We start from the raw sequence: 24,990 nt of genomic DNA, 5'->3' as shown, positions 1-24,990 counted from the left end.
TTAACTCAAGGCAATACTTGGGAGGAGTAGAAGCTAGAATGCAAACATGAAGTGAATGATGAAATCTCACTATATAATGTAAGCAACTTTGGCTCATTTATTTAACTGAACTTTTGATTCAATCATCCCTCATAAAACAATACATTTTGTCAAATGTATTTGTGAAAGCAAATCTTACTTCATAACTTTTGTCTTGATGAGGTGTTCTAAGCCATTTTGAACTGCTGGATGTTAGACTCAGATAAATTGCAACCGGCTGCCTGATTTCAGGCTGTGTCCACAAACTCCCAGGTTACAAAATAAGCAACACAAAAATTTGTTAGTGTCAGATGAGTAGCAGTTTATTCTGGAATCACTCTACAGCAACAAACACAAGTGCAAATTTGACTTAAAAACATTTACAAGCTAACACTAGCCAATCCCAAAATATCATTCTGTTTTAACAGACTCCAGAATGACGGGACATGAAACACCTTCTCTAAAGCACATTAAAATCCCACAGCATATACCAGGACATAGTATCTTATTTTGCCCCATTTTTCCCTCATCTCGTGTAAAAAGCTGAAGTAATTTTTTTTTCAAAACTTTGTTGGAGTAATATGGCAGGAAATTAAAATCATAACCCTCAGACCTTCATTTAATACCTGACTTTCACAAAGTTCCTACTAATTCCTGTTACACAATATCCTGTATGGTTCAATACAAGCTGTATTTTTAAAATGAAAAAATATGCAGCATTTTTTCAACAAATTCAGATAATCTTAAAATACATAATTGTTTTCTACAGCAAAAGATTAATTTACTTTCCAATGCATTTTTACAGGCTAGTGAAAAAGATGGTCTAATTTGTTTAATATTTGTTAACACTGTCCAGTTCGAGTATATTAATAAATATCTGCATGGACCCTTGGCAGCAGACTGCAACATTTACCAAACATACTTTCAGGTACAAGTTTTGTTAGCTTTGATATAGTCTATCCAGCTCTGTGAAACAAGGTACTGCCTCTCTACAACCTCAGATTGCATTCTAAACTTCTGTCATTCCTTCTTCAGTTAAAAATGATTATTAAGATATGAATTTTAACTAAAAACTGAGGATAAAATCTCATGTGTTCTTTGAACTTGAGTTCAAAGAAATGTCCTGTACGCATGACTACAGTAATTCTGAATTGAAGTCAACAAATCTGAACAAAAAGTACTCCAACTATATGTTATATAATATATATTATAATATACAAATATATATTATAATATATATTTTTAAAAGAACCTTCCTTCTTATGCCCCTACTACTTAAATAGGTTTGCCAAATGAAGTAAACAGAAAACAGCGCACACCAAATGCTATTGTGACCCCCTCAGTACATCAAAACTCTACAAAGCGATTGTTTGAAATCTTTTACCTAGCAATACATCAACAAACTTGCATCTGGCACTAAAACAAGGTCATAGCTTTTGGTTGTTACAGTAAGCTCTTCATGCTAATTTTTTTGAGAGATAAATCTAACAAGTATAACTGCTAACAGCTACCTTATCCTAAACAGTGACACCAAAAGGTGCAGAAACACAGATACTGTGAATAAAAGCATAACTTCAAGTATATAAGGGATAACAACTTGCCACATAGGATATCTATTATACTGTATCAAACAGCTGATAAAACAGAATATGAAAAGTAGGCATATATAGAAATCTAGCAATGAACTGACACATTCTAATCAGATGCAAATCCTCAGCATAGGAAATGCATCCTATTAAAAGTAGCTGCGTGATAGTTTTGAGCAACTTCATTCCCATTTTTGTTGTAACTTGTACTGTAAAAATGCCAAACACCACGACCTTGTGAATGGGCACAATAACATTGTGTTCATATCATGTTTTGACATTAATACTTCTGCTGCTTAATTTACTAGACTGCTTTTCTTTCCTGAACTGAAAATCCAGGGATTCTTTACATATATTACTAGTTTCTGGACTTAAACTTTTATTCCCATGTAACACAAGTATGCAATAATTTATTCATCTTGCAATAAATATTAAGAATAGACGCCTTCCCTCACCTATAAGGAAAAACACACTCAATATTGAATGAGTAACTGGGAATAAAGCATGTCAACTGCTTTCAGAGTACCGATTCATTTCAACAGTGCCTTTAGGCATTAAACATTGTAAATGTATTTGTCGTCAGTCCATGCAAGTAGAGCTGAGAAAACATTGCTACGTATGATGTACAGCAGTTGTACCCATTTAAAGCCAGAAACCTGGCATGAATGGAAACGAGATTTTGTTTTTATTCACTACAGTCTTAGGACATGATCAATATTTAATTGAAAGGAATAAACACAATCCCACTTTGAGCTCGTGAAGGCTCAAAGCACATGCTACAAACAAACAATTGGACAGCAAAATCACAATCCTTGCTTGGCTAATGCAGCAGTAACATCATCGGCAAGTGTGGCAAGTTGTGGTGATTCCATTAAATTGATGCTTCCAGAAGATGAGACATTGCTCAGCCTATGAGGAGTTGTGGCACCAGATCGTCCTGGGGACTGAGTGACAATATCTGCTCCATGGTCCACACGAGCCTTGGCATTCTCACGGAAGCTAAGCTTATGACTTTCGATCTGGTCAAAAAGCAAAGAGAATATGCAGATCACTGGTGGAGACAATAGCAGCCAATAGGAAAGAAATTATAACTGGTGATAACCCATGATACTATACTCAAGCTTTTCATTTTTGTATAATATATCACCACAGGAAAAAATTTCTTTTCCAGGTCTCCCACAGAGAATCGCATGTTGGAGGTGCAGTGGCTTACTAAGATGGACACCTAGCATGCAATGCTGGAAGCATTAAAAAAATAGGACGTATGTCCATGTTTGAATATCAAAGGTACCAGAGGTCTGTCAAGGGATTACAAGAAACAATTTACAGCTAAAGACTTTGGATGTTGCTATGTTTATTTTGTGGACCTCAAGATTCAAACATTATGTTAAGTGACAGCCATCCAATATTGCCAATAATATTTAGAGAACCATGATGTATTTTTGATCATGCCAGTTGCTTATCTGATGTTACATATACCTTTATTAAAGATATGGACCCAGAGGTTGAGCACAGCACCTTCTGGTGGATGTAAAGTAGCGGAAAAAAATGGGATGTTTCATGTCCACAGAAGAGAAAAGTAAGAAAATATGACAGAACATGCTCCTGACAGAATTAGACCGAAGAAACTTAGATTTAAGAAATTTTATAAAGTATTAGTTCCATCAAGCAATAACCGATGTTACCTTACATGCCCAATTCCATTCTTACCTTTACATTTCCACCTCCAGGAGTGTGACGTGTATTATCAAGTGAGCCAACCTTAGATTGAGCTTTTTCTTTAAAATCCAGTTTCTGACTTTCAATTCTAATGTGTCCTCCACCTACACGAAGTTAATAGATCATATTTTGAAATACATTGTAAATAAATAGAATGGTAATGCTTGTGTCCGAGGTCAGACAAGTAGTAACAGGCAATGGCACTGTACCTGGTCTATAGTGGATGTTGCTGAAAGAGCCACACTTTGATGTGATGTGACTCACATCTATTTTCTTAGTAACTATTTGCACCTGAAGAACATGAGAGTAATGTTTTAGTACCAATAGAAAGCCACAAATTAAACTTTGAAGATGGAAATAACATTTTGAAGTATAAGATTACCATCCTTTTGGTTTATTGAAAAATACTTTAAAAATATTCTGCAGTTACTTATACTCTAATTATACTTGATAATTATGTGGTTAAAAAATTTGCATGATGTATTTTTAAAGGCACGGGGCTTTCAATACTTAAAGGGTTAATGCATGATCAAAACATATCTGTTTGGTTCAAACAATAAAGATTAAGAGGATATTTTTTGTCATACTGTTATTTTTCAAAAAAGATGTTCCTAATTGTCACTTGGTGGTACAGAACTTGAGTTTTGCTGAAAAAAATAGATATGCTGTTGAAGCTTTGCATCTTGCACTCATCAGGACAGATGCAAGAATACCAAATTTAAAAAGGAACAACAACTTATACTTTGTGAGAAAAAAGTTTGGAATTCATCACAACTCTGTAGAGTTGCTATACCAAAACCTCTGAGGGTGGGCATTATTCAAGTTAATAGCAATGCTGGGCTCTCACTACAATGCTTCAATAAGAATGTTTCTGTCGTTAAACCAAGTAATACATTATCTGCACTCAATTCACAGCTTCTCAATGCGGTCAAATTTAAGGAAATCATATGCTTAAATACCGCATTCTAATAGCTAAATATAATTTTTTAGCAACCAGTGATCAACAGCAGGGGGCAGGAAGGTTGCCATCATGGTTGTGAGGTTAGATTAGCTTAGTTGTCCATATGAAAAGGGCAGTAATATTCTAAGGAATTTGTGCTATTTAATATCTCAGTGCTTCAATCTAAAATAAATTGATTTATGATGCTACATACAGTTAAAAGACAATTTGAGTAGAGTTTAGAATTAAATGGCATCAACAGAAACAAAGCAATAATGTGGATTAGTTATTTATCTTATGTATGAGTAGGCAATGGTGATGGTGTGGGAAGACGGCAAAAAGTACATCGCATGTTTTGGAGACATTTAAGATTGTTGCAATTCATGTTATTTGTAAATATTATTTTAGTCCATTTCTGAAATGAGTGTCCAAAACAGATCTGGATTTGTTTATTTAATTCTATACACAAAAAAGTAATATTTTCTAGACATTTCACTCCCCTACCTCCTGAAATTCTGTCTGGGACATCAAAAATAAAAGAAAAAAAACAGATTATAACCACCATGGCGTTACTTTTCAGCTTAATATTTTTATCAGTTGTTTTAAATTGTCAGTAAATTTGACAGTCAGCATTCTTAGCTCATTACATGTAATTGATATTTTGTTGACTGGTCCTGATTTCTGAGAATTGGCATGCAAAGCAAACAGAAAAACTATCACCTCTCTGTCATAAACAAAATTTCATTATTATTTTAAAGGCTTGGCTTGTTGATGATGCAACCAGTCTTTTATTTTGTCCTGACAGATTCAACATTCGTCATATGGCTTTTATAGTATTCATCAAACTCCCGATCTCAACAAAACTCCTTAAACAATCATTACAATGACTAATTCAGTGACGTAGCAGTTAAATACCAAGGTCAGTTGCTCAGGGAATGCGTAGCTACACAATAATTTTGTAAGGATGGGGACCAGTGGGGGTGCTGACACTGACTGTAAGAATACTTGTTGAGACTATTAGCATCTTCAGGAAAGAGCTTTGATGCTTCTGTAAGGTATGTTTTCAAATGTCACTATGCTATATGCAGTTAAATGTTAGAAGCTAGTTAAAGATGAAATGGTAGAAATAGGGACACACAGTAATAGTGTGGTTTAGCCTTGGCATACGCAATCAACCAAACTGGTGAAAATTAAGCTATCACTTCAATACAACAATTCCTATGATTTATATTCAAGAATTTATTTTAAAGGAGAAACAAATTGGTTTTTGCAACATCTTCTTTACTACATATCAAGGAGGAAATGAAGGCAGTTCTCTAAATGTTACTAAATGTTCTCTAAATGGAAACCACACCATCTCTTTCACCTTGGGGCTGGGATGTGCCTGTGATTAGGAACAAAGCATGTAGAAAATTGAGACCACGAACCCTTAGGATATATCATCAGCAGCACCCAAATTCAGAAGCTACACCTGGAACTGTACTGAGTAGAAACAAATAAACGGATTGATAAATTCAACGCCAGTCAACTGAACACATTGCAGAGGATCTGTGTCTTTTTCTTTCCCTTTCATTGCCGCAGTCTGCAAAGTTTTCTATGTCTCAGGTCTTTCAATGAGTGGGTGGGTGAGTGAGTGGGCAGGCTAGTGGGCAGGTAAGCGAAAAGGCAGGTGAGTAGTTCTGTTGAAGGGTCATGAGGACTTGAAACGTCAACTCTTCTCCACGGATGCTGCCAGACCTGCTGAGTTTTTCCAGGTAATTCTGTTTTTGTTGAGGTGAGTAGTTGGGTTGAGTGGGTGGTCAGGTCAGGTTGGGTTGGGTCAGAGGCATAGTTAGGTCAGACTGGGCTGGTCAAGTGGTGATGGGTGGGGTGGGTTAGTTGGGTTGGGTGGTCAGGTCAGATTGGGAGGTCGGATCTGATGGAGCTTTGTAAGGTCAGGTCATGGGAGTAGTTGGTTCAGGTCGTGGGGTAGTCAGGAGGGAGGGTAATTGTTTCGGGTTGGGGGGGGGGTGTAATTTGTGGTGTTCATTTCAGTTACGCTGGTTAATCTTGGAGTTACGCCAGAAATTAAACCATGTCATATTTCCAGTTAAGTATCCAAGTAAGTCCCGTGTATCTTGCCCAAGTCTCCGACCCCGAGTACAGTGTCAGACATTCGCCAAGTGTGCCGGGTAGTGCAAATCAGCCCATTGGAAGTTTAAACTACCCGGCAATTACAGTGCAAATATGTGCACCAGGACCTCTGCAGGGTCCTGACGTGCAACACAGATTTAAGTCCAGATTTCACCTCTCTGGACATCGGAAGATTCAGGCCATAACGTCTCTCTCTCCTCATTTTCTGACACTATTTAAAAAGTGCTGCCTGATTTTCAGAATGTTTGTAAATTATATATTTAAAATAATTAAGAAGTAGGCAAAAGTAATTCAGTCATTCATTTTATTAATCAGTATGGGATACAATGTGTCTTGTGTTACTTGGGGACAGAAACTTAATTTAATAGTGGTCTTTTCAGCTAAAAACAAATGATTCCAGTATTTTGAAGTTACTCTATTTTCAAATTTTTTAATAGTTTCTCTCAGATTCTGTGCCCTGATATGTTTATATTATCTTTCCCTTCCTCTTTCTGCATTTCGACCATTATTTAATATTTTCCCTGTTGTTTTTCCAACGCATCTGAGATTTTCTGACAAGTTTACTTTATATTTTATTTCCATCCTCTTTCTGGAATATTTTCTTCCTCAGTGTCTCTTTCTCTGGATCTTGATCTTTATCTTTCTACAGTTTCTTTTGGCACTCAGGTCCTGACTCTGCACCACTGCAATAAAAGCTGACAGACAGCACCAGGAGAGAAAGACCAACAGCAGCATCTTAAATGAAAGACCTGCCCATTTTATTTCAGGTATTGTTCCCATCCCTCATTTCTCTGCTTTTGTTATTCTTTAAAGTTAAGAATTGTGAATATTTATCTCTGTTGCCATTTCTCCCCTTGCCTTCTATTTATCCTGAGTTTTGCCACATATTAAGATCGGACAGGAAAATCTAATGGTGTCAACTATATGTTCAAATTACATTGTTTCTAGTGAATGGATGCAATTTCAGCCAACCATCCAAGGCTCTCTCCATTGAAAGATGAGGGGCTTTGGAATTTCTTTCCTGGTGCTGTCTCTCAACATCAATTGCAGTAGTGCAGAGTCAGGAGCTGAGTGCCAGAAGTTGCTGAAGTCTCATTTCAAGGACTTGCCATATGCCATATTTTGGCTGCAATGATAAAGATATAAGAGGGAGTGTGGGCACATCCTAGGACCTAAAGGTGTCAACACTGTTAAGGTGCAAGCAAGGTTAAAGTCCCATTGGAGAACCAGAGGGTTTTTTTCCCCACAGGTAATGGAGCTGCAGACCCAGTCCAACAAAGTACTGATTGATATGTTTACATTTATTTATAGGTACTTGTGTGGGGGTGTGTGTGTGTTTGTGTGTGTGTGGGGGGGTGGGGTGTGTGTCATTGTGCCATGGATGGGATGACAACAGTAGTCAAACCAGAAGCCTCTGCACTTTTCTTTTCAGGGAGCTGGTGAGAAGGTGGCACAATGTTACCAACAGTAGGTGAAGGAACATGGATATGAAGTGTACTGATAGTGCTAAATGTGAAATGGTGCTGCTTTCATGATGAGGTTTTCATTTTATACCAAGTGAGATGAATCAGCTATTCAAGCTATTTTTATTTTTGTTTGAGATGAATCAGTTGCAAGGTCAGAGAGAAATTAGTTTCTTATTCAATGCTAGTAAAGCAGTTGTTGATGGCTGGGTAAAAGACTAGCAGTTGTCAAAGAAAGTTGTGGTCATTTCCCTCATCTGTCTCCATGTATGTCATTTGGCAAAAGTGGAACCTGTGACACAGTACTGAACATCACTAAGTGTAAAATTCCACAACAAGTACAGAAGCAGCAACAATTTTTAATTTAAAAAGTCAAAAATAATTTCTTAGCCATACAAGACTGTCCCTTCAAAAGCACCTAAACAGCAGTTCTGGAATCAGTAATGACAGATATTTCTGTGAGCTTTTACCCCAAACTATTGAGAGGAAATTTAAGTGTTGACTTCTCCCATTTATTTGCATTGTATGTACGTTGTTGAGGATGACTCAGGTGCAGATACTAGAAAAGCCATAGAGGATGTTTGTGTGCAATGCTGTTCATGAACAATTTTGGATCAAAGGACTTCTATCCCTTAATCCTCTGTATTGTACCCTTTTTGGGCACTACTTTGAAATGGAGCAGAGGAATGTCATATCTCAGCACTTATGCATCTGCTTGGCAAATCTGCAAGTCTTCGAATAAAATGTCTCACCCTTTTCTCCTTGTTTCTTTTATCATGTCCATCCTGTCTTTTGCTCAATCTACCACTCCTACACCTCTGATCCTCTAGCTCTTTCCTGCCCTTCCTTCAAAGCTTCTTATGCTTCTGATCCTTCTTCACTTCTAATTCTCTCATTTGAACTCCATCACTATTTCTCTCTTCTTTACGTAGAATCATAGGGCAGGATCGTCGGGTCCCGTTGGCAGTAGGCATTATGGCAGGTGGGGAGCTACTATTCAGTGGGAGGGGCAGAAATCGGTTTCATGCCAGTGTGAAAGCACAGCTGGATCATCCGATGGTGTCTGCCATGGTGGAACGTGAATCCTGATGGAGGCCGACAGAACTTGATTTGAACCCACTAATAGGGTGCATAGTAAGGCCCGGCTGGAATCGTCCTTCCATGCCCAATTTACCATTACGTCAGCGGTAAAACATGCCGGCCCAGAACAAGTCTGGACAAGTGTGATGTGCAGAAGTTGGGACTTACCATTAGGGCCTTGCTCAGATCGCGGACATCCAAGGAGAAGATTGTGCTGAAGCCCTACAGCTATTAGACTCTGGAGGAACACATGCATCGCAGGCTGGGTGAATTCTGATGGACATAGCTCTGCCACGAAGCAGCACACGGAAGGTGGGAGAGCTCTGTTGATGCTTCGGGTCTGCTTTGCAACATCACGGTCTTGGCCATGGGCTGCTACAGATGATCAGCGAAGTTTTGGGGGGGAGGGAAGAGGAAGGTCCAGCTGTGAATGGGAGAGGAAGGTGCACCGGGGGTGGGGGAGAATGGTCTAGGTATGAATGGGAAAGAAGAGAGTACCAGGAGTTGAGGTTGAGGGCAATGAAGGTGTCAGGGGAAGATGAGGTTGATGGGGGAGCGTGGGGTGGAGAACAAAGACTCGGGGGGGCCGGTGAGGTTGGGAATGGATGTTGAATATGTCAGGGGGAGGTGAAGTTGGGGGGAAAATGAAGATGTCAAGGGCTGAGGTTGGGCAGGGGAGGAGGAAGTAACGGGGGAGAAAGCAGCAAGTGGGGAGAGAGGTATAAGGGGCGGAGGAAGGTGTAAGGAAGGGGGGAAGGTGGGAGTTCGGAGGGGGAAAGGTGTCTGGGGGGGAGGAGGGAGTTCAGAGAGAGGAAAGTGTCCGGATGGAGGAGGGAGTAAGAGTGCAGGAGGGAGTAAGAGGGGGCAGGGATGTCTAGGTAACCGTGCAATGGAGGGGTTTGTGGAGTCAGTGACTGCCTCCTGTGGAGTGAACTGAGGGTGGGGCATGGTAGGAAGGAATGGTGAGTGTGAGGGGGGGCAGAGGGAGTCAGCAGCATGGGAGGTCAGGGTGCATCGAGTGTGCTAGTAGGGGTGGCGATGGTGGCTTCTGGGGACCCTAAGGCAGACACAGACCCTGCGGGTAGAAAGGACGTCAACGTGGATGAGGGTGTGATTCTCATGAAGGTAGGGAACATGCACTTTCACCTTGACATCCTGGAAAGACAAGAGTTCAGGTTGACAGGTGATGGCGAGGAGGTGGAAGGTGATGCTAGGGGGCTCAATAGCGATGGGGGGAAAGGACATGAATGACTTGGGGAGGGATAATGTGGGTAGCTAACAGTATTCTTCACTACTACCATGTTTATCAATTTGAAAGTGAACAGAACCTCTGTTACGGCACAGGTGCTGATAGGAGTGTGATCAGGAGGTGGGTGGAGATACAGGTCAGCTCAGATGGACAACTGAATGTGAACCCCAGCAGGCAGCATTGAAAATGCTCAGGACATTGAGACGAATGTGATGGAGGAAGGATTCCTGTGTGTGGGAGTGTGCTTGCACATACACTTCTCCCTCCAGAATCACTTGTGGTTCGGCTGCGTGCAGCTGAACTGCTAGTGGCTGGGGTTGGTCGGGGGGCAGTATGTGCAGTGGGCGGACTTGCGAAACTTGTCACTGAAGCTGAAAGGCAACGTTACACATTATTCAGTGAAAGTGACTATATTTTCAGATTATAAAGTGACAACATGTGTTCACCCATGCGACCACTTGTGATCAGAATTTCTTAACTTTTCTAGGCCTACCACTTCTAGGTGCTGCCCTGACATCCACAGTAGGGGTGGAGACAGTTTGAGCAATGGTTGGCCCTGTTGCCTCTGATGACTTTGGCTTGTGTTCTCTGGAGAGCCGAGGCCTTGAGGGCCCCTGCTTGCTTTGGCTGTCCTCCTGTGGGCCAGCTGCTCCCTCTGCGGTGACAGATGATGGGGTAGAGGGGGTCACAGGCACAGGGGACTCAGAGGGGGAGGACAGGCTCTGAGATTCCTGAGTGGATGAACCAGGGGTGTCCAGCTGCCACTCTTTCTCCCTTCGAGCGCCCGAGGGCCCCGACCTGACTCCTTGAGGGGAAGGAGCACCTGGAGGGACGTCGAGGTGCTCTGTTTCCCTCTCACGTTGCCACTGCAAGAACTCACCCATGGCTATCGCGATGGAGTGCAGGTCTGCACGCATCTTCGCATTCTGCTACACTGCCATCCTTCCCATGGAGACCTCCATGCACATGGAGGCCACCACTTCATCGGAGAGCAGGCGGATGCAGTCCTCTGACTCATGAGCCACTCTGCTGAGGGCGTCCAACAGCTCTGCATGATGTTCCCCCGCCTTCTGCTGACTCTCCAGGATGAATTGGAAGGCCTAATCCAGACTCAGACCTCACACATGCCTCGTCCCCAGCAGTTCTCCAAGTGCCGGGAAGCTTGGCTGAACTTGCCTCCTCCTGCTGCAGACACATGTCCATGCGGTGAACATGAAATTATGAACCCAAGCCTGTTTTGGATCTAGGTCCCACCAAGATGTGTGCCTCTGTGCTGGTAGAGGGGGTGGGTAAGCGCTGTGACGGGTCTTCCAGGCTGTTTATTTCCAGCTCTTCAATGGAGGAGGTGTCCTCTTGGCTGGAGGTGAGGACCTGGATGGAGAGGAGGGACTGGCTGGCTGAAGGTGATGGTTGCTTGGCAGAGATTCCTGTGAACCAAAGTAGAGATAATTAGTGCATGGCAGCAGAGCCAAAAGCAGGAGAGAGAGCACTCATAGTTGCACTGAGAAAGGATGGGAAGGTGAAGGATACTAACGTGCGTGTTCGCCACCAAACTCACCGTTGCCGCAGGCACGGTCCACGTCCTCACTAGTCAGCAAGATGGCACGCTCCTCAAAGTGAGTGAGGGGCCTAATTTGGGCCACTCCACCTGCCCCTCTGGTCTCAGATCTCTCCCTGATGTTGTAAGCAGGCTTCTCCTGCGTGAAAGCAAATGGAAAGATTTGTGAGCAAGACACATGGCATGGCGTGGAACGTTTGCGTGGTGAGCGGAGCCATGGATAGGATGAGGAGATGAGTTCCAGAGGATATGAGTCTGATGGAGATATGAGGATATTTTTGAGAGTTAGTGGTGTTGTCTCTTGAGGTGTGAGATTCCTGTGGATGTGTGATGGGTTTGGGAGTGTGAGAGTTGTGAGTGATGAGGTGGTTGGCTTGCGTTGGTGGAATGGATGAGATCATTCATCCTCTTCCTGCACTGGATGGTTGAGCTCCTCAATGCTCTAGCAGCACTGACTGCTGCTGACACCGCCTCCCAGGCAAGCTTGGTGACTCTGGTAGGTCTCCTGTGGCCAGACCAGGGTAGAGGACATCATAGCGATCCGGTGTGTTTCCCATGAATGTATTATTAATGAGGTCGGATGTGCCAGGAAAGGGACGTTAGGGGGCAAAAACCCACCCTTGAGGCTGGCGGGTAAAATTACTTTTTTCACGCCCGCTACCACACTTAGTGCAAATCTGGGACAATTCTGCCCATAGAATTGTCAGCACAGAAGGAGACCGTTTGGCTCTTCCAGTCCGTGCCCGCTCTCTTCATGAGTTATTTAACTAGACTTACTCACCTGGCTTTTCCCTATAGCTCAGCAAATTTCTTTTTCTCTTAAAGGTGCTCATACAAGTCCCTTTTGAAAGCCCTGATTGAATCTGCGAAAGAACTGCTGAATAACAATACCAGGGATGGGGTGACTTCATAATGACTGCAGTGGAAAGGAAGTATTATATTATGACCTTGATATCCATTTTTTACACTGTGGGCAGACTCTGAGCACATGTATTTTACTTAGGACAGGGTCTTACATCAGTCCTCTAAGCATGGGGAATCAGGCAACTGGGTGGGTTCAAGAAATGTGAGAAGGGGCAGGCATTGCTTGTGCAAGTTTAGTGGCCGGAAAGGATTATGAGAAACTGTAAAGGGTCTGTCAGAATTTAATATTGTTGTAAGGTGATGGGGAGAAAATTGAAATAGGAGAGTAAAATGTGTAAAAAGGCTGAAGTAGAAATTAATTATTCCAAAAAGAGAAAATAGACAAACAAAGAGTGACAAAAAAATTGAAAGACAGACACAGCAGGCATTTTATTCTAAAACCTGTCGTGTGAATCTTTTAGATTTTTTTTGTTGCTAGCAAATCTTCCACTTTATTGCTCATGGTGAATCAGGCAATATGTAGTCTTGGAACAATAAGAGCATTATCAACAAAATAATCTGGGAAATGTAGAATACATTGAGTTGATTTCTATTGGTGCTTCCTATTGTAAATTGCTGGATTTATCTTAGAACAATATCAGGTGCCTGCTCTATGTGGGGCACAAAATTAGAACCACTAAATAGATTGATTTCCATTTTATAAACATAGCACTCTGGGATTTCTATCAGTGCCTTGGGGGTTGAGAAGTGATCAACTTATTTATGCTTACATTTTCTTTTACCTGACATTGAGAATATACAGAAAAATGAGATGCAAGATATAACAGTTGAAGATAAGTATCTGGTATTTAATAGCACTATGCAGACAAAACGGCTTTCATTTATTTTGGGAGAAGTGGGTTTTGATCGTACTAGGGAAGATGATCCTGGGCTTTGGTGCAGCTGGATCCTGCAGTGAAGTCTGTTACATTCAGGCAGGTTCGCCCAAAACATTTAAATGCTTCACCCTACGGGCGGAATTGTCCCAGATTTGCACCAAGTGCAGTAACGGGTGGGGAAAAATGCTATTTTACCTGCCGGCTGTAATGGTGGGTTTTTGCGTTGTATCATCCCATTCCCGCCTCATTAATTAGGCAGCCACAGGAAACACGCTGTCTCACTGACAGGTGGCCTCCGATTTGCCCACCATGCCATTACCTCACCCCTTCCTCATGCAAGGCGCCATATTTAAACTGCAGCTGTGCGCACATTTCTCAGTGCTTGCAGCCCAGGACTGCACCGGTGAATACACTGCCCAAAAAGCCAAGAATAACGCAGCCCCCGATTCAGTGATGCATCCCTGGAACCCTCCTCACCCTCAACCTGAAGAGAAAACATTAGTCTTTCCTTCATCTTTTCTGATACTGGACATAATTGCTATTGCTTATCTCCATACCTTCACAGATACAGTTATATCCTTCCTAACATTAGGTGACCACAAAATCACAGTATTCCAGGTGGAATCTACTGCCGCTCTAGCTGCAAAAGGCTCATCAGTCTCACCACTCCAGCTTGGGAGATGGTGGCAGTGGTGGTCAGCACCAATGCTGCACAGAAGTGGTTGGCCATTCAGTGCAGAAAACGGCTGAATGATCTCATCTGTGCCGTCAGAGTAAGACAACCATCTCATCACTCTGAACTGTCACACTCAAACCCATCACACGTTCACTGGCAACTCACTCACTGCCAGTTCAAGGGACATCACCACCCATTCTCTCACACCCTCACATCTCCATCTGGCCTCATCTCCTCTGGAGACTGCCTCCTCAGTCCTCACCATCTTGAGGCCAATTGCACAGATCAACATGTGCCCCCACACACACCCTGGGATACCCCCCCTTTCCCAGTACAGCCCTCACCCTGCAGTCTCTTCTCTTGCCTGAGGCCACTTCTCCCACTTCCAAGCCCTAGCCCTGCAGCCATTAAAAAGTCACCACTGCCTAACGGCTGGTCTGGTAGGTATAGACCTGCCCGTAAGCCCCTCTAAAAGTGGTGTGGTGCTGTCTGCAAAGCCTGATGCTGATGACCGCGAGTGCTGCCCAAAGCAAGGTAGGCAAACAAACCTCAAAATGCAGCTCACGAGATGCACGTTGCTTATGTACAGTTGTGAAACAAGTCAGCATGCAATCACATCAATGTGCCTGGTGATCCAGCACGGGGGATGATACTGGTGAGCAGGGCTTATAATGAGATACTAAAGTATTGAAGTTAGGTTCCCGATGTGCGGCAGCGGGAAACGCAACCTGCCATTGACGGGTGGAGTGGATGATCGCAAACTAGTTTCACAATGGTGTGAAATTGATTTTTGGCCATCTTACCATATTGTCACCCCTCACCTCCCCACCCGCCATGAAGCCCGACGCCAACCAAGCTGGAAAATTCTGGCCTATATCTGCCATCTCAAGACCACCCCGGGAATATCAGAATTTATTGGTGGAGATTTTCTAGGAGTCAAGCTTGGGCCAATTGTTATTTTTAAGTTATGTAGATGGAAGAGAGATTTTGTAACCTATATCTCAAATTCATAGGTAATAACTAAAAAAAACTAATAAGTAAGGCAAATAATGCGGAATAATGCAGATGAATTCGGAAGGATTTACTATTTTAGGTAAATGTACTTGTCCTTGGCAAATGTAGTTAAATGTTTATTGAATGTACATTACTATGAGAGCAAGGAACAAAAGGGAGAATTGTGTATCAATGCAATATTAGTAGAGTGCTGATTAAGAAAATGGTTTAGGGCTTATATGGCTATATCTAAGGAGCTATGTGCACTTATCTGCAGAACAAAAGTCATATAAGTTATTGGGTTGTGTTAGTGCTGTAATATAGTGCAAATCAAAAGAGACTGTATTATTGCCCTTAAGGCAATTGTTAGATTCCACCTGGAATGCTGTGATTTTGTGGTTACCTAATGCTAGGGAGGATATAACTGTCTTGGCAAAGATATGGAGACAAACAATAGCAATAATGTCCAGTATCAGAAAATTAAGGTGAAGGAAAGGATGAGGAGGATGAGCATGTTTTCTCTGTGGGTTGGGGGTGAAGAGGATGGGGGTGAGCATTGAGCTGATTTAATTAAAGTTTTCAAGATTCGGGTAGAAGTTGATAAAAAATAACCAGGGGAATTGCTCACAAGATGAAGGCTTCAAAAACTGGGAGGAACAAGTTATGCATTAGGAGTTTAGAAATCAGTGATGCTTGGGGAAAATACTCAATCAGCGGGCAATAGGTTTATGGAAAATCTTAAAAGGAAAAACCACTGAATCAAACTTTTTAAATAGATTCAAGAGAAATACATGACTTTCTGGAGAGAAGAGGAATTGAGTAATAAAATGCACATATCTGTAAAAAAGATACATTCCTCTTACTAAAATTATGTACTAAACAGTTATACTTCCATTTCAGAACAACTAATAAAGAACTGGGAATAAGAATATGAGCAACTAAACTATACAATTCTACCGTGTGTAAGACATCTCTAACCCATTTGTGTATATTACACCTAATCAAACTGTTTGATTGGAGATCTCTGGATCTTAAATACAGTTTGATGCAACTTTCTCGAAAATTATAAGCATTCACCATATCCGATCTAACAACCGTGAAATGACTGAGAATTATTCATCAGATGTTGGGTATGAATAGAGAGGATAAGGCAAAAGCAGGTTAAAGTTGTTATCATTGCTGAAAACAAGCATCCCTTCTATAAATGTTGATCGCATAGTATCTCTTTGTTACTTTCTCTTAAAATAAAACAATCAGAATATGATCAAACACAGCTACATTCAATGTGGCCAACATAAAATAAATGGGTACCCATCCTTTGTTTTAAAAAGTCAAATAATAGACATCTCAAAGTATGAAATGATGCAAAAAAAAGGCATTCTTTTTGATCAAAAAGGCAAGCAAGCAATATCATATATGTCTTGTTAAGCATTTTATACAGTAATTACAGAATTTGTTTGTCAAATAAATTGTCAGTTTTAAAAGTAAGGAAGTGACTCACGTTTCCAACCAGGGGAGAATAACGTACGTTGTCCAGCGAGCCACATTTTGGCTGAATATGGCTAAAATCAGGTTTTACATTTGCTATATGTACCTGGAAATGATAGGCACTTTACCAATCAATATCTACACACTAGTCATTCAGTGAGAAAATGCCCACTGTATATAATATTAAAAACATACGGTTAAACATTTTCTGCTTATAAAAAGGAATTTTATTTCCAATTTTCTATTAAATGCTTTAATCACAATTGAGCTGAGAAAATGTTCCTTCATATTAAAAGCCATCAGTAATTTGCAAATGGCTTTGATTGATGGTTCCTGCAGTTCAAACACAAACTTTTATTGGATAAAATTATTTCAAAGAAGGTGAAATTACCATTCCTCAAATACAGTTTAGGGTTAACATTCCTGTTTAAAAATCACTAAGTATAAAATTAATTTGTTCACATTTATACTGCAACAAATTGTCTGATAAATGACATGCTAAATTAGCAGTACATATTTTAAAAGTTATCATACCTCGATTTTAAACATACATTTCTGCAAGTAATTGCTTATAGCCATGAAGCCTACATAAACAGCTTGTTCAATGGTGTTGTACAAGTCAAATTAAAACATAAAATAAAAGAAAATGCAGCATAAAAAGCTTCATGTGCAAATATAAGACAGCAATTAAGCTATCAAATAGATATACATAAACATAGATACACACACACAAATCCTTAAATGCATGCCAAACTGTGTTCCTTAGGCAATCACCACTTAATTGATGTCAGGCTTGATTGAGTCTGATTTTGATTGACAAATTAGAATCTAAAAGATGACAGCACTACAAACAATTACTTCTTGTTATAGAAATGGCCAATGCTGTTTTATAATAGAGCAGTTCACTGACTTTGTACTGCAACGTTAACCTCCCATTTTGGAAAATGTCAATTTTGCCCAGTGACTAATCCAATAGAAGATTTTAGGTAAGAACCCATTGCCTGGGCATTCCTTCTTCTCACCCTACTTCCCAGCAACAACCTAAAACACATGACAGATGTGCTTTCCAAGGATAACTGAAGTTACATATTGAGAAATCAAAAAAGATTTCTTTCCAAATTCACAAGCTTGCATAAAATAATGGAACTGGAATGTTTTTCTCATAGCAAGAACAATTTAGTTAACCTCCATAAAATCATCACAATTGTGCAATAAGAGGCTCATTCCATTATGCATTATGACATACCTACAAGTATAAGTGAAAGCAGTCATCAATGCCACAAAATTTCCTTGCACATTCTTCTTCCTATCAGGATGTTCATTTTTCTTACAACCAGTTACTTTAAAAATTATTAATTGTAATAAACTAAAACTTTTTATAGAGCAAATCATTTCATACCTTTACATAAGTAATGTACTGCAGATGCTGGCAATCTGAGATAAAACAGAAAAAGTTGGAAATACTCAGCAACTCTGGAGCATCTGTGGAAAGAGAAGCAGTTCATTTATCAGATCTGCGACCTTTCATCAGACCTGGGAAAGTCACAAATGGTTTTGAGCAAGTGAAAGGGGGAGGATAGGAAAAAGAGCAAAAGAACAGGTGACTGGAAGCCAGGGGTCATGCCTGCTATTTTAATTCATTACCTTGTTCCCCGTTGGGTCTTTCTTGTCCTCAGACTCCTGCAGTGTCCCAATGAAGCTCAATACAGGCTTAAAGAGCAGCACTCATCTTTCAACTGGCACTTTACAGTCTTGTGGACTCAACACTGAATTCAACAATTTTAGTTCATATCCTCTGCCCCTATTTGGTTTTGTTTTACCTCTCCTGTTTATCTCTAATTTCCCTTTCTTCACTTTCAGGTAAAAGATATTCAAGATCCTGTCATTCTCACCTCCTCTAGACATATCTTTTGTTTCTTTACTTTTCTCATTAGCAATCCCTTTGTCCTTGCACTACAAAACCTGTTGTCATTTATCTGTCCTGCTCTCCATCCTATCTCAGACCTTTCAATTTGTTCTTTTTCCACCTTCCCTATTTCACTTGTGCAAAACTGAAATACATTTCTTACTTTTCCCTGTTCTAATGAAAGGTCCAAAGGACCTGAAATGTTAAGCCTGTTGCTTTCTCCACAGATGCTGCCAAATGTGAATATTTCCAGCATTTTCTGTTTTCATTTAAAACCCCTTGTTCACAACCCATTACAAATAATTCCAAACTATTGTTATATCTATTTGGTGTCTTTCTCATTTCTTACAGAACAATTAAATTATGAGCCTTGAGTACTTACAGAATCATTCCCAAACAGCTATAATCTTCACTTTTACTCATTACTGTAGAATCAGGGCATTAACATTACTTCATATCCAGGAGGCCAGTTTGTTAAAATGATCAAAATCACACAATTATCTTCACCTAGTGGTTTGTCAGAGTAACCAAACATACTTTGGTCATCATGAGGTTGACACAAATTGACAGTAGTCAGTGTAAAAGGAGCAAAATAATTATGATTGTAAGACATAAAGCATTCAGGTGCTCAAAGCAGCCCCTCAGAAAATGAAAAAATGGTTTTCAACTCACAGGAGCACCTTTGTATATAATATAGTACAGGTACTGGACCCTGTATCCGGGAAACTTGGGACCGGATATATATCAGATACGGATTTTGGCTGCTGCGGTGGATGGGTGAAGGAAACTGTCAACCTTTTTTTCACCGAACTGTCCTTAATTTTTTTCATTGAACTGTCCTTAATTGAGTAGTGTTTAGGTAGCAACATGTTTACACTCTCTTTATGGCTGGTGTATCTGTTAGTTCTCTCCTCACTGCTCACCACTTTTTCTCATGTTTTCCAACTGCATTAAAATGCAAAAGCAAAGATATAGGGCAGAATTTTCCATGCCTGCTGGCAGCGGGCGTGATAGATGGAGCGTGCAGACAATGTGGCGCGATCGGTTTCACGGCGGTGGGAAGGCAGGTCGCGATTGTCCGCTCAGCTCACCAATGGTGGACCTTGTTTCCCGCCAACGGTTGTCAGAGAGCTCATTGTAGTACATCAGCATATCATTAAAGGCTATCCCGTCAGGCTCTTGGACCCCTGCCGGATCATGCTTCCGACATGTTTCACAACAGCACATAGGTGACATGCACTTGGCGGCCTTTACTTTTGGGGGAACTGAGGTGAGTGAACAGCATCATTCTGCAGAGCTCGCAAGGGTCATCTGTTGCTTTGCAGTCTTCAGGGGCGCCAGTGGCCGGGGTGGAGTGCCGCCCTGCCACAGAGGCAACTGTTGTAGGGGGACTGTCTGGGGAAACTTCTGCCCAGCTTTGGAAGTGACTGTTGTCAGACAGTGGGGGCAACTTTTGCCCTGGCGTGGATCCCACGCATAAGAAATCAAGGTCGGGGGCAGGGTAGGGGATGGAAGTGGCCATGCAGTAGGGACACCTGTATAAATTGATCATTCCTCTGCAACTGAGACAGTTCAGGCACAGCCACAGTGATATGAATGGGGTCGGGTTCCTAGACTGCCCACCCACTTAAGCAACGCGGAGGCACCAAAGTGCCACCAAGCCTTACCGCACCCCCCCTGCGAATCCGCAACCACTTTACCGGATCGCGCATCAGTTGGGCTGCACAAGTTTTACAATCTCCTCGGCAACCCTGGCCATGAAGCAGTCACTGCTGGAGATGCTCACAGCCCCTTGCAATCTCAGCATCCTGGGTAGGAGCAGTCTCCCCAATGTCGCAGGCTGACAGGGCAGCCATGCAGTGTACTCATCTGTGGGCATCTGCGGGGCGGCCAGCACTCTCTGGGAAGCATTAAGGGGCTGTCACACAAGGCCAGGAAATGTGCTAAGTACACCCAAGTTAACCACGTCTCTCTCTCTTTCATGCTGCAGGGGGACCACATCAGCAGCATGGAGCCTGGTGACCTAGCTATATCCCTGATGGCCTACAGAGAGTGGAGAAGACAGAGGAGAGAGCGACTGAGGCACCTGGCCATGCAAATGCAGGAGCAGCAACCTCAGGAAGAGGAGGCTGCTGGAGCTCCTGCACACGCTACCCAGGAGCGACAGTGAGCCAAGGCTGATCAGTGCCTAGCGACACCCAGCATCTATAGACACTGCCTGCCATTCCTGCAGATGACCGAGAACCAGTGTCGCCGATGACTGCGCATGTCTAGGGGCCTGGTCGCTTACATCTGCCACTTACTGCAGGACTTGGTGCCAAGGGGACATGGAGGGCATCCACTGCCATTGGCTGTGAAAGTGACCGCGGTGCTCAATGTTTATGCCAGTGACTCCTTCAGGGCTCCACAGGTGACCTCTGTGGGATTTCACAATCTGCCACCCACAAATGCATCTATGATGTCACGGATGCCATCTTCTCGAGGGCACACAACTTTGTGCATTTCGCCCAGGACTGTGACAGCCAGGATGCAAGGACCATTGGATTCTCCTGGATCTCAGGATTCCCACAGGTGCAGGGTGCGATTGACTGCACCCATGTGGTGCTCAGGTTGCCACACATGGTGGACTACATCAGCTGCAAGGAATTCCATTCACTGAGTGTGCAGCTGGTGTACGACCATCACAAAGGCATCCTGCAGGATTGTGTATGGTTTCCAGGGAGTGTGCATGATGCCTGCATCCTCAGTCGCTCGTAAATCCCTGGAGTATTCCAGGGTCCACAGAAGCTGCAGGGATGCTTCTTTGGGGACAAGGGCTACCCACAGAGACCGTGGCTGATGATACCTGCATGGCGGCCTCATACTGCAGCAGAGCAACAGTATAATGAAGCTCATGCTGCAGCTCGCAACTTGGTGGAGCAGATGATCGGGCTGCTGAAGATGAGGTTCTGGTGCCTGAACCAGTCTGGTGGAGCCCTGCAATACAGTTCACAGGGGGTGTCATGAATCGTCATCAGCAGCTGCACCCTTCACAACCTAGCGCTGCAACAGGGAGAGAAGCTGGCTGAGGAGGAGCTGAAGGTCTCCTCTGATGAGGACGATGCCGATTGGGATGAGGTTGAGGAGGTCCTCGAAGGCGACAAAGATGGCATTAAGGCCCTTGCACTGGCTAGACAAGGCAGGCATGCTCAGGATGCACCCTAAGGGTGCCCAGGGGCCCCAGGCTGACATCTTGAGGAGCAAGGGTCACTGGAGTGAGATCGAGCTGCCTGGCACCCCTCTTGCATACACACTGTTGGAGGCCAACTATGGCATCAGCTTTGGAGTTGAGCTGCTAGATTCGTGGAGGGTGATGACAACATGCAGTGGTGACCCCATAGATCCTCACATTGCAATTGTGAACGTTTGACTCCAGTCTGGCTTATGGCAGCACGAATACCCTCTGTGAGAATGTTCCTGTCATGGAGACGCAGTGGAGGCCCAAATAGTCGCTCGATTGCAGGAGGATGATGACAACATGCAGTGAGGACACTCCATAAATCTTCACATAGCCTCTGGGAATGTCTGACTCCTGTCTGATCACGCTCTGTGATCAGGGTCATATCATGGAGATGCAGACATGAAACTTTAGAAGTTCTGATGCTTTGTCCGCCTTCAGCACCTGAGCTCTTCAGGAGCTGGAGCACAGCATCAGTGGTCACAGATGCTGAAGAGATGAGGTATAGCCCCTCCATAAAGGTGCTGGGAGCACACCGAGAGAAATGAAAGAACTCTTTGGCACCTGCTCACTACATTCTGGCAGCAATGACCAGCACTGTCAAGGTGCAGACATCAGTAATGTTTCCAGTGAGTGAGAGGACGGACCATCACTTTGGTCTGAAGGCAGAGCACAGGGGAGAGGCCCTGGACTGAGACACCTGCCTTTATCTTGTGCAGAAAAGTTTCACATCTGAGTGACAAGAACACTGCTCATCAGAGCAAGGAGCCATAGGCAGAGAGACGTTCTTGCGAGTTTAGTGACAATACTGAGCAATATGTACAAGTGACTAACATCCATGCCCAGGCTCTGCAACTAATTCTCTTTAACTTTCCTAACCCTGCCGCTATGTCTTGTTGCTCCCCAGACATCCATAGCGGAGGTGGAGGCTGCCTGCTGACTGCGACGCCCTGTGATGACTTTGGTGAGCATCCTCTGGATGGCCGAGGCTTGGAAGGCCCCGGCCTACTTTCAGGGTCCTGCTGCTGTATGGCAGTGGCACCTTCCTTGGCCTGTGGAGCTGGAGCTGCTGAGGTCACAGGAAGTGGGGAGTCAGATTGACCGGTCACTCCCAGAGTCACCTGGATGGATGGGCCCGGAGTATGAAACTGTGGATCCTCCTCCCTATGGTTGCCTGGGGGCCAAAGGGCTGACTTCTTGAGGAGCAAGGGTCACTGGAGTGAGATCAAGCTGCCTGGCACCCTTCTCACATACACACTGTTGGAGGCCAACTATGGCATCAGCTTTGGAGTTGAGCCCGAGCAGCAGTGCAGGAGCGATGTCCTGGACCAAGGTCTCCATGACAGCTGCCATCCTACCAGTGCTGACTTCGGTGTGTTGGCATGTCGGCACCATCACCTCAGTCTGAAGGTGGATAGACTCCTCCGTTGTGCCTTGCAATCTGAGGAGTACAGCGCACATCCCTCCATGATGTTCCTGAGCTTGCAGCTCCAGCAACTGTGACATGACCTACTCCAGAGGCTCGTCATCTGGCTTGGACTCTGTCAATTTCTGGCCTCCAGCGGGATCCTCACTTGGTAGAGCAGTGCTGACCTCACCATCAGCAAGGACTGGTCCAGATCGTGGCCGGCCAGCAAGACAGCTCTGTTTTCAAAGTCCGTGAGGAACTTGATTTCGGGCATTCCGCCACTGGCCTGTGATCTCTCTCTCCTGTGCCAGCTTGTCCCCTATGGATAGAGATGAAAAAAGAGTAAGCAAAATGCCTGCCAGGCGATAAATATACCTAGCATGAGTGAGTGGTGAGTGGTCCCATGGGTGGGATGAGGACAATGAAGGTGTGTGAGAAAGTGAATGGTGATGTCCCTTGAACTGGCAGTGAGTGAGCACCCTGTGGATGTGTGATGGGTTTGTGATGCGAGAGTTGAGAGTGATAAGAAGTGTGACTTACCCTGGTGGAATGGAGGAGATCATTCATCCTCTTGCAGCACTGGCTGGCTGTCCTCTTCTAAAGGTCGTTGGCGCTGACCATCGCTGCCACTGCCTCCCAAGCTGGATTGGTCACGTTGCTGCCCATCCTGTGGCCGGAACGGTGATACAGGACATCCTAGTGGACCTCCATGACATCCAGCAATTGCTTGAGGAACCCATCCTTGAAGTGGGAGGCTGCGGTCTTTTTCCCTTTGCTGGCCATGTCTTCTGTGCAGCAGTGATGAGCTGGAAGCGATGAGCACTGTGCTTGCAGCTGAACTTTAAACAGCGTAATGCGGCAGCAGGGTGATGGCCGATGGGCGAATGAGAGGCCCCCCCCGGCATGGAAACGGCATGTTTCCTGGGAGTTCATAAATAATGAGGCGGATTTGGGACGATAAGGCATGAAAACCTGCCATTGCAGCCGGAAGGTAAAACATCGTTTAACCCGCCCACTACTGCACTTAGTGCAAATCTGGGAAAATTCCACCCATTGTATATGTTTTCTCATAGTCATCAGTTTCCAGCACAGGACCTTGTTTTCTGGGTTTTGGGGATGCTGGACAAGGGGTCTGATACCTGAATCTGGCAGACCAGAGAAAGTGGAGGTCATGTAATCAGCAACATGGCTGATATACCAATTATAAATATAGCGATGAAAAAATTAGTTACATCTTAAACGTCCTTCCTCAGCAATAGCTTTTGGGCAAAGGATCCAGATTTGGTGGGGAGGTGGGGGTGGGGTGAGGGGACAACATTTGTACCAGGACTATTCTTTACAGTTTAATTGCCAACGTGCAGGTCAGCATATCCGAAGCAACTGAACTATAGCTGAGAAAATCTGTCTCCCTTCTTACTGACTCAGGGCTCAGACATGTACAAAATCTATTTCTAATTTGGGTCTCAGCCATTCTCTTACCAAATTTTTAAAAATGTATTTTTTTGGGGTGCAGGGGTCTTTGGGGGACTGAAAGTAGTTTCAGGCCAGGTTGTAGGCTCTAAAGAAGAGTTGTACGGACTCTAAATGTTAACTCGGTTTTTCTCTCCACAGATGCTGTCAGACCTACTGAGTTTTTCCAGCTATTTTTGTTTTTGTTTCAGATTTCCAGCATCCACAGTATTTTGCTTTTATTCAGGCCAGGTAGTATATATTCATGCCAATTTGAATGACAAACAACTTTTCTAACATGTGGAATAATCCTGAATTGTGGTGCTCAGGATTGGACACACTACTCCAGCTAGTGCCACACTAGT

At 43.3% G+C, this 24,990-nt stretch overlaps 1 protein-coding gene across 1 annotated transcript in view; it reads right to left on the bottom strand.

Annotated features, from left to right (window-relative positions):
• Positions 1-242: 242 nt before the first annotated feature.
• map2 (microtubule-associated protein 2) overlaps positions 243-24,990 on the bottom strand; it is a 362,870-nt gene continuing 338,122 nt past the window's right edge. Inside the window, exons 15-18 of the mRNA XM_041201434.1 lie at positions 16,659-16,751; positions 3,533-3,614; positions 3,315-3,427; positions 243-2,623 (exon numbers count right to left, since the gene is read on the bottom strand). Coding sequence (XP_041057368.1) covers positions 2,408-2,623; positions 3,315-3,427; positions 3,533-3,614; positions 16,659-16,751 — 504 coding nt within the window. The 3' untranslated portion in view covers positions 243-2,407. The remainder of the gene's footprint in view (positions 2,624-3,314; positions 3,428-3,532; positions 3,615-16,658; positions 16,752-24,990) is intronic.

Source organism: Carcharodon carcharias, chromosome 12, assembly GCF_017639515.1.
Source record: "Carcharodon carcharias isolate sCarCar2 chromosome 12, sCarCar2.pri, whole genome shotgun sequence".
NCBI classification, from domain to species: domain Eukaryota; kingdom Metazoa; phylum Chordata; class Chondrichthyes; order Lamniformes; family Lamnidae; genus Carcharodon; species Carcharodon carcharias.
This window is presented reverse-complemented; position numbering and strand designations above follow the sequence as displayed.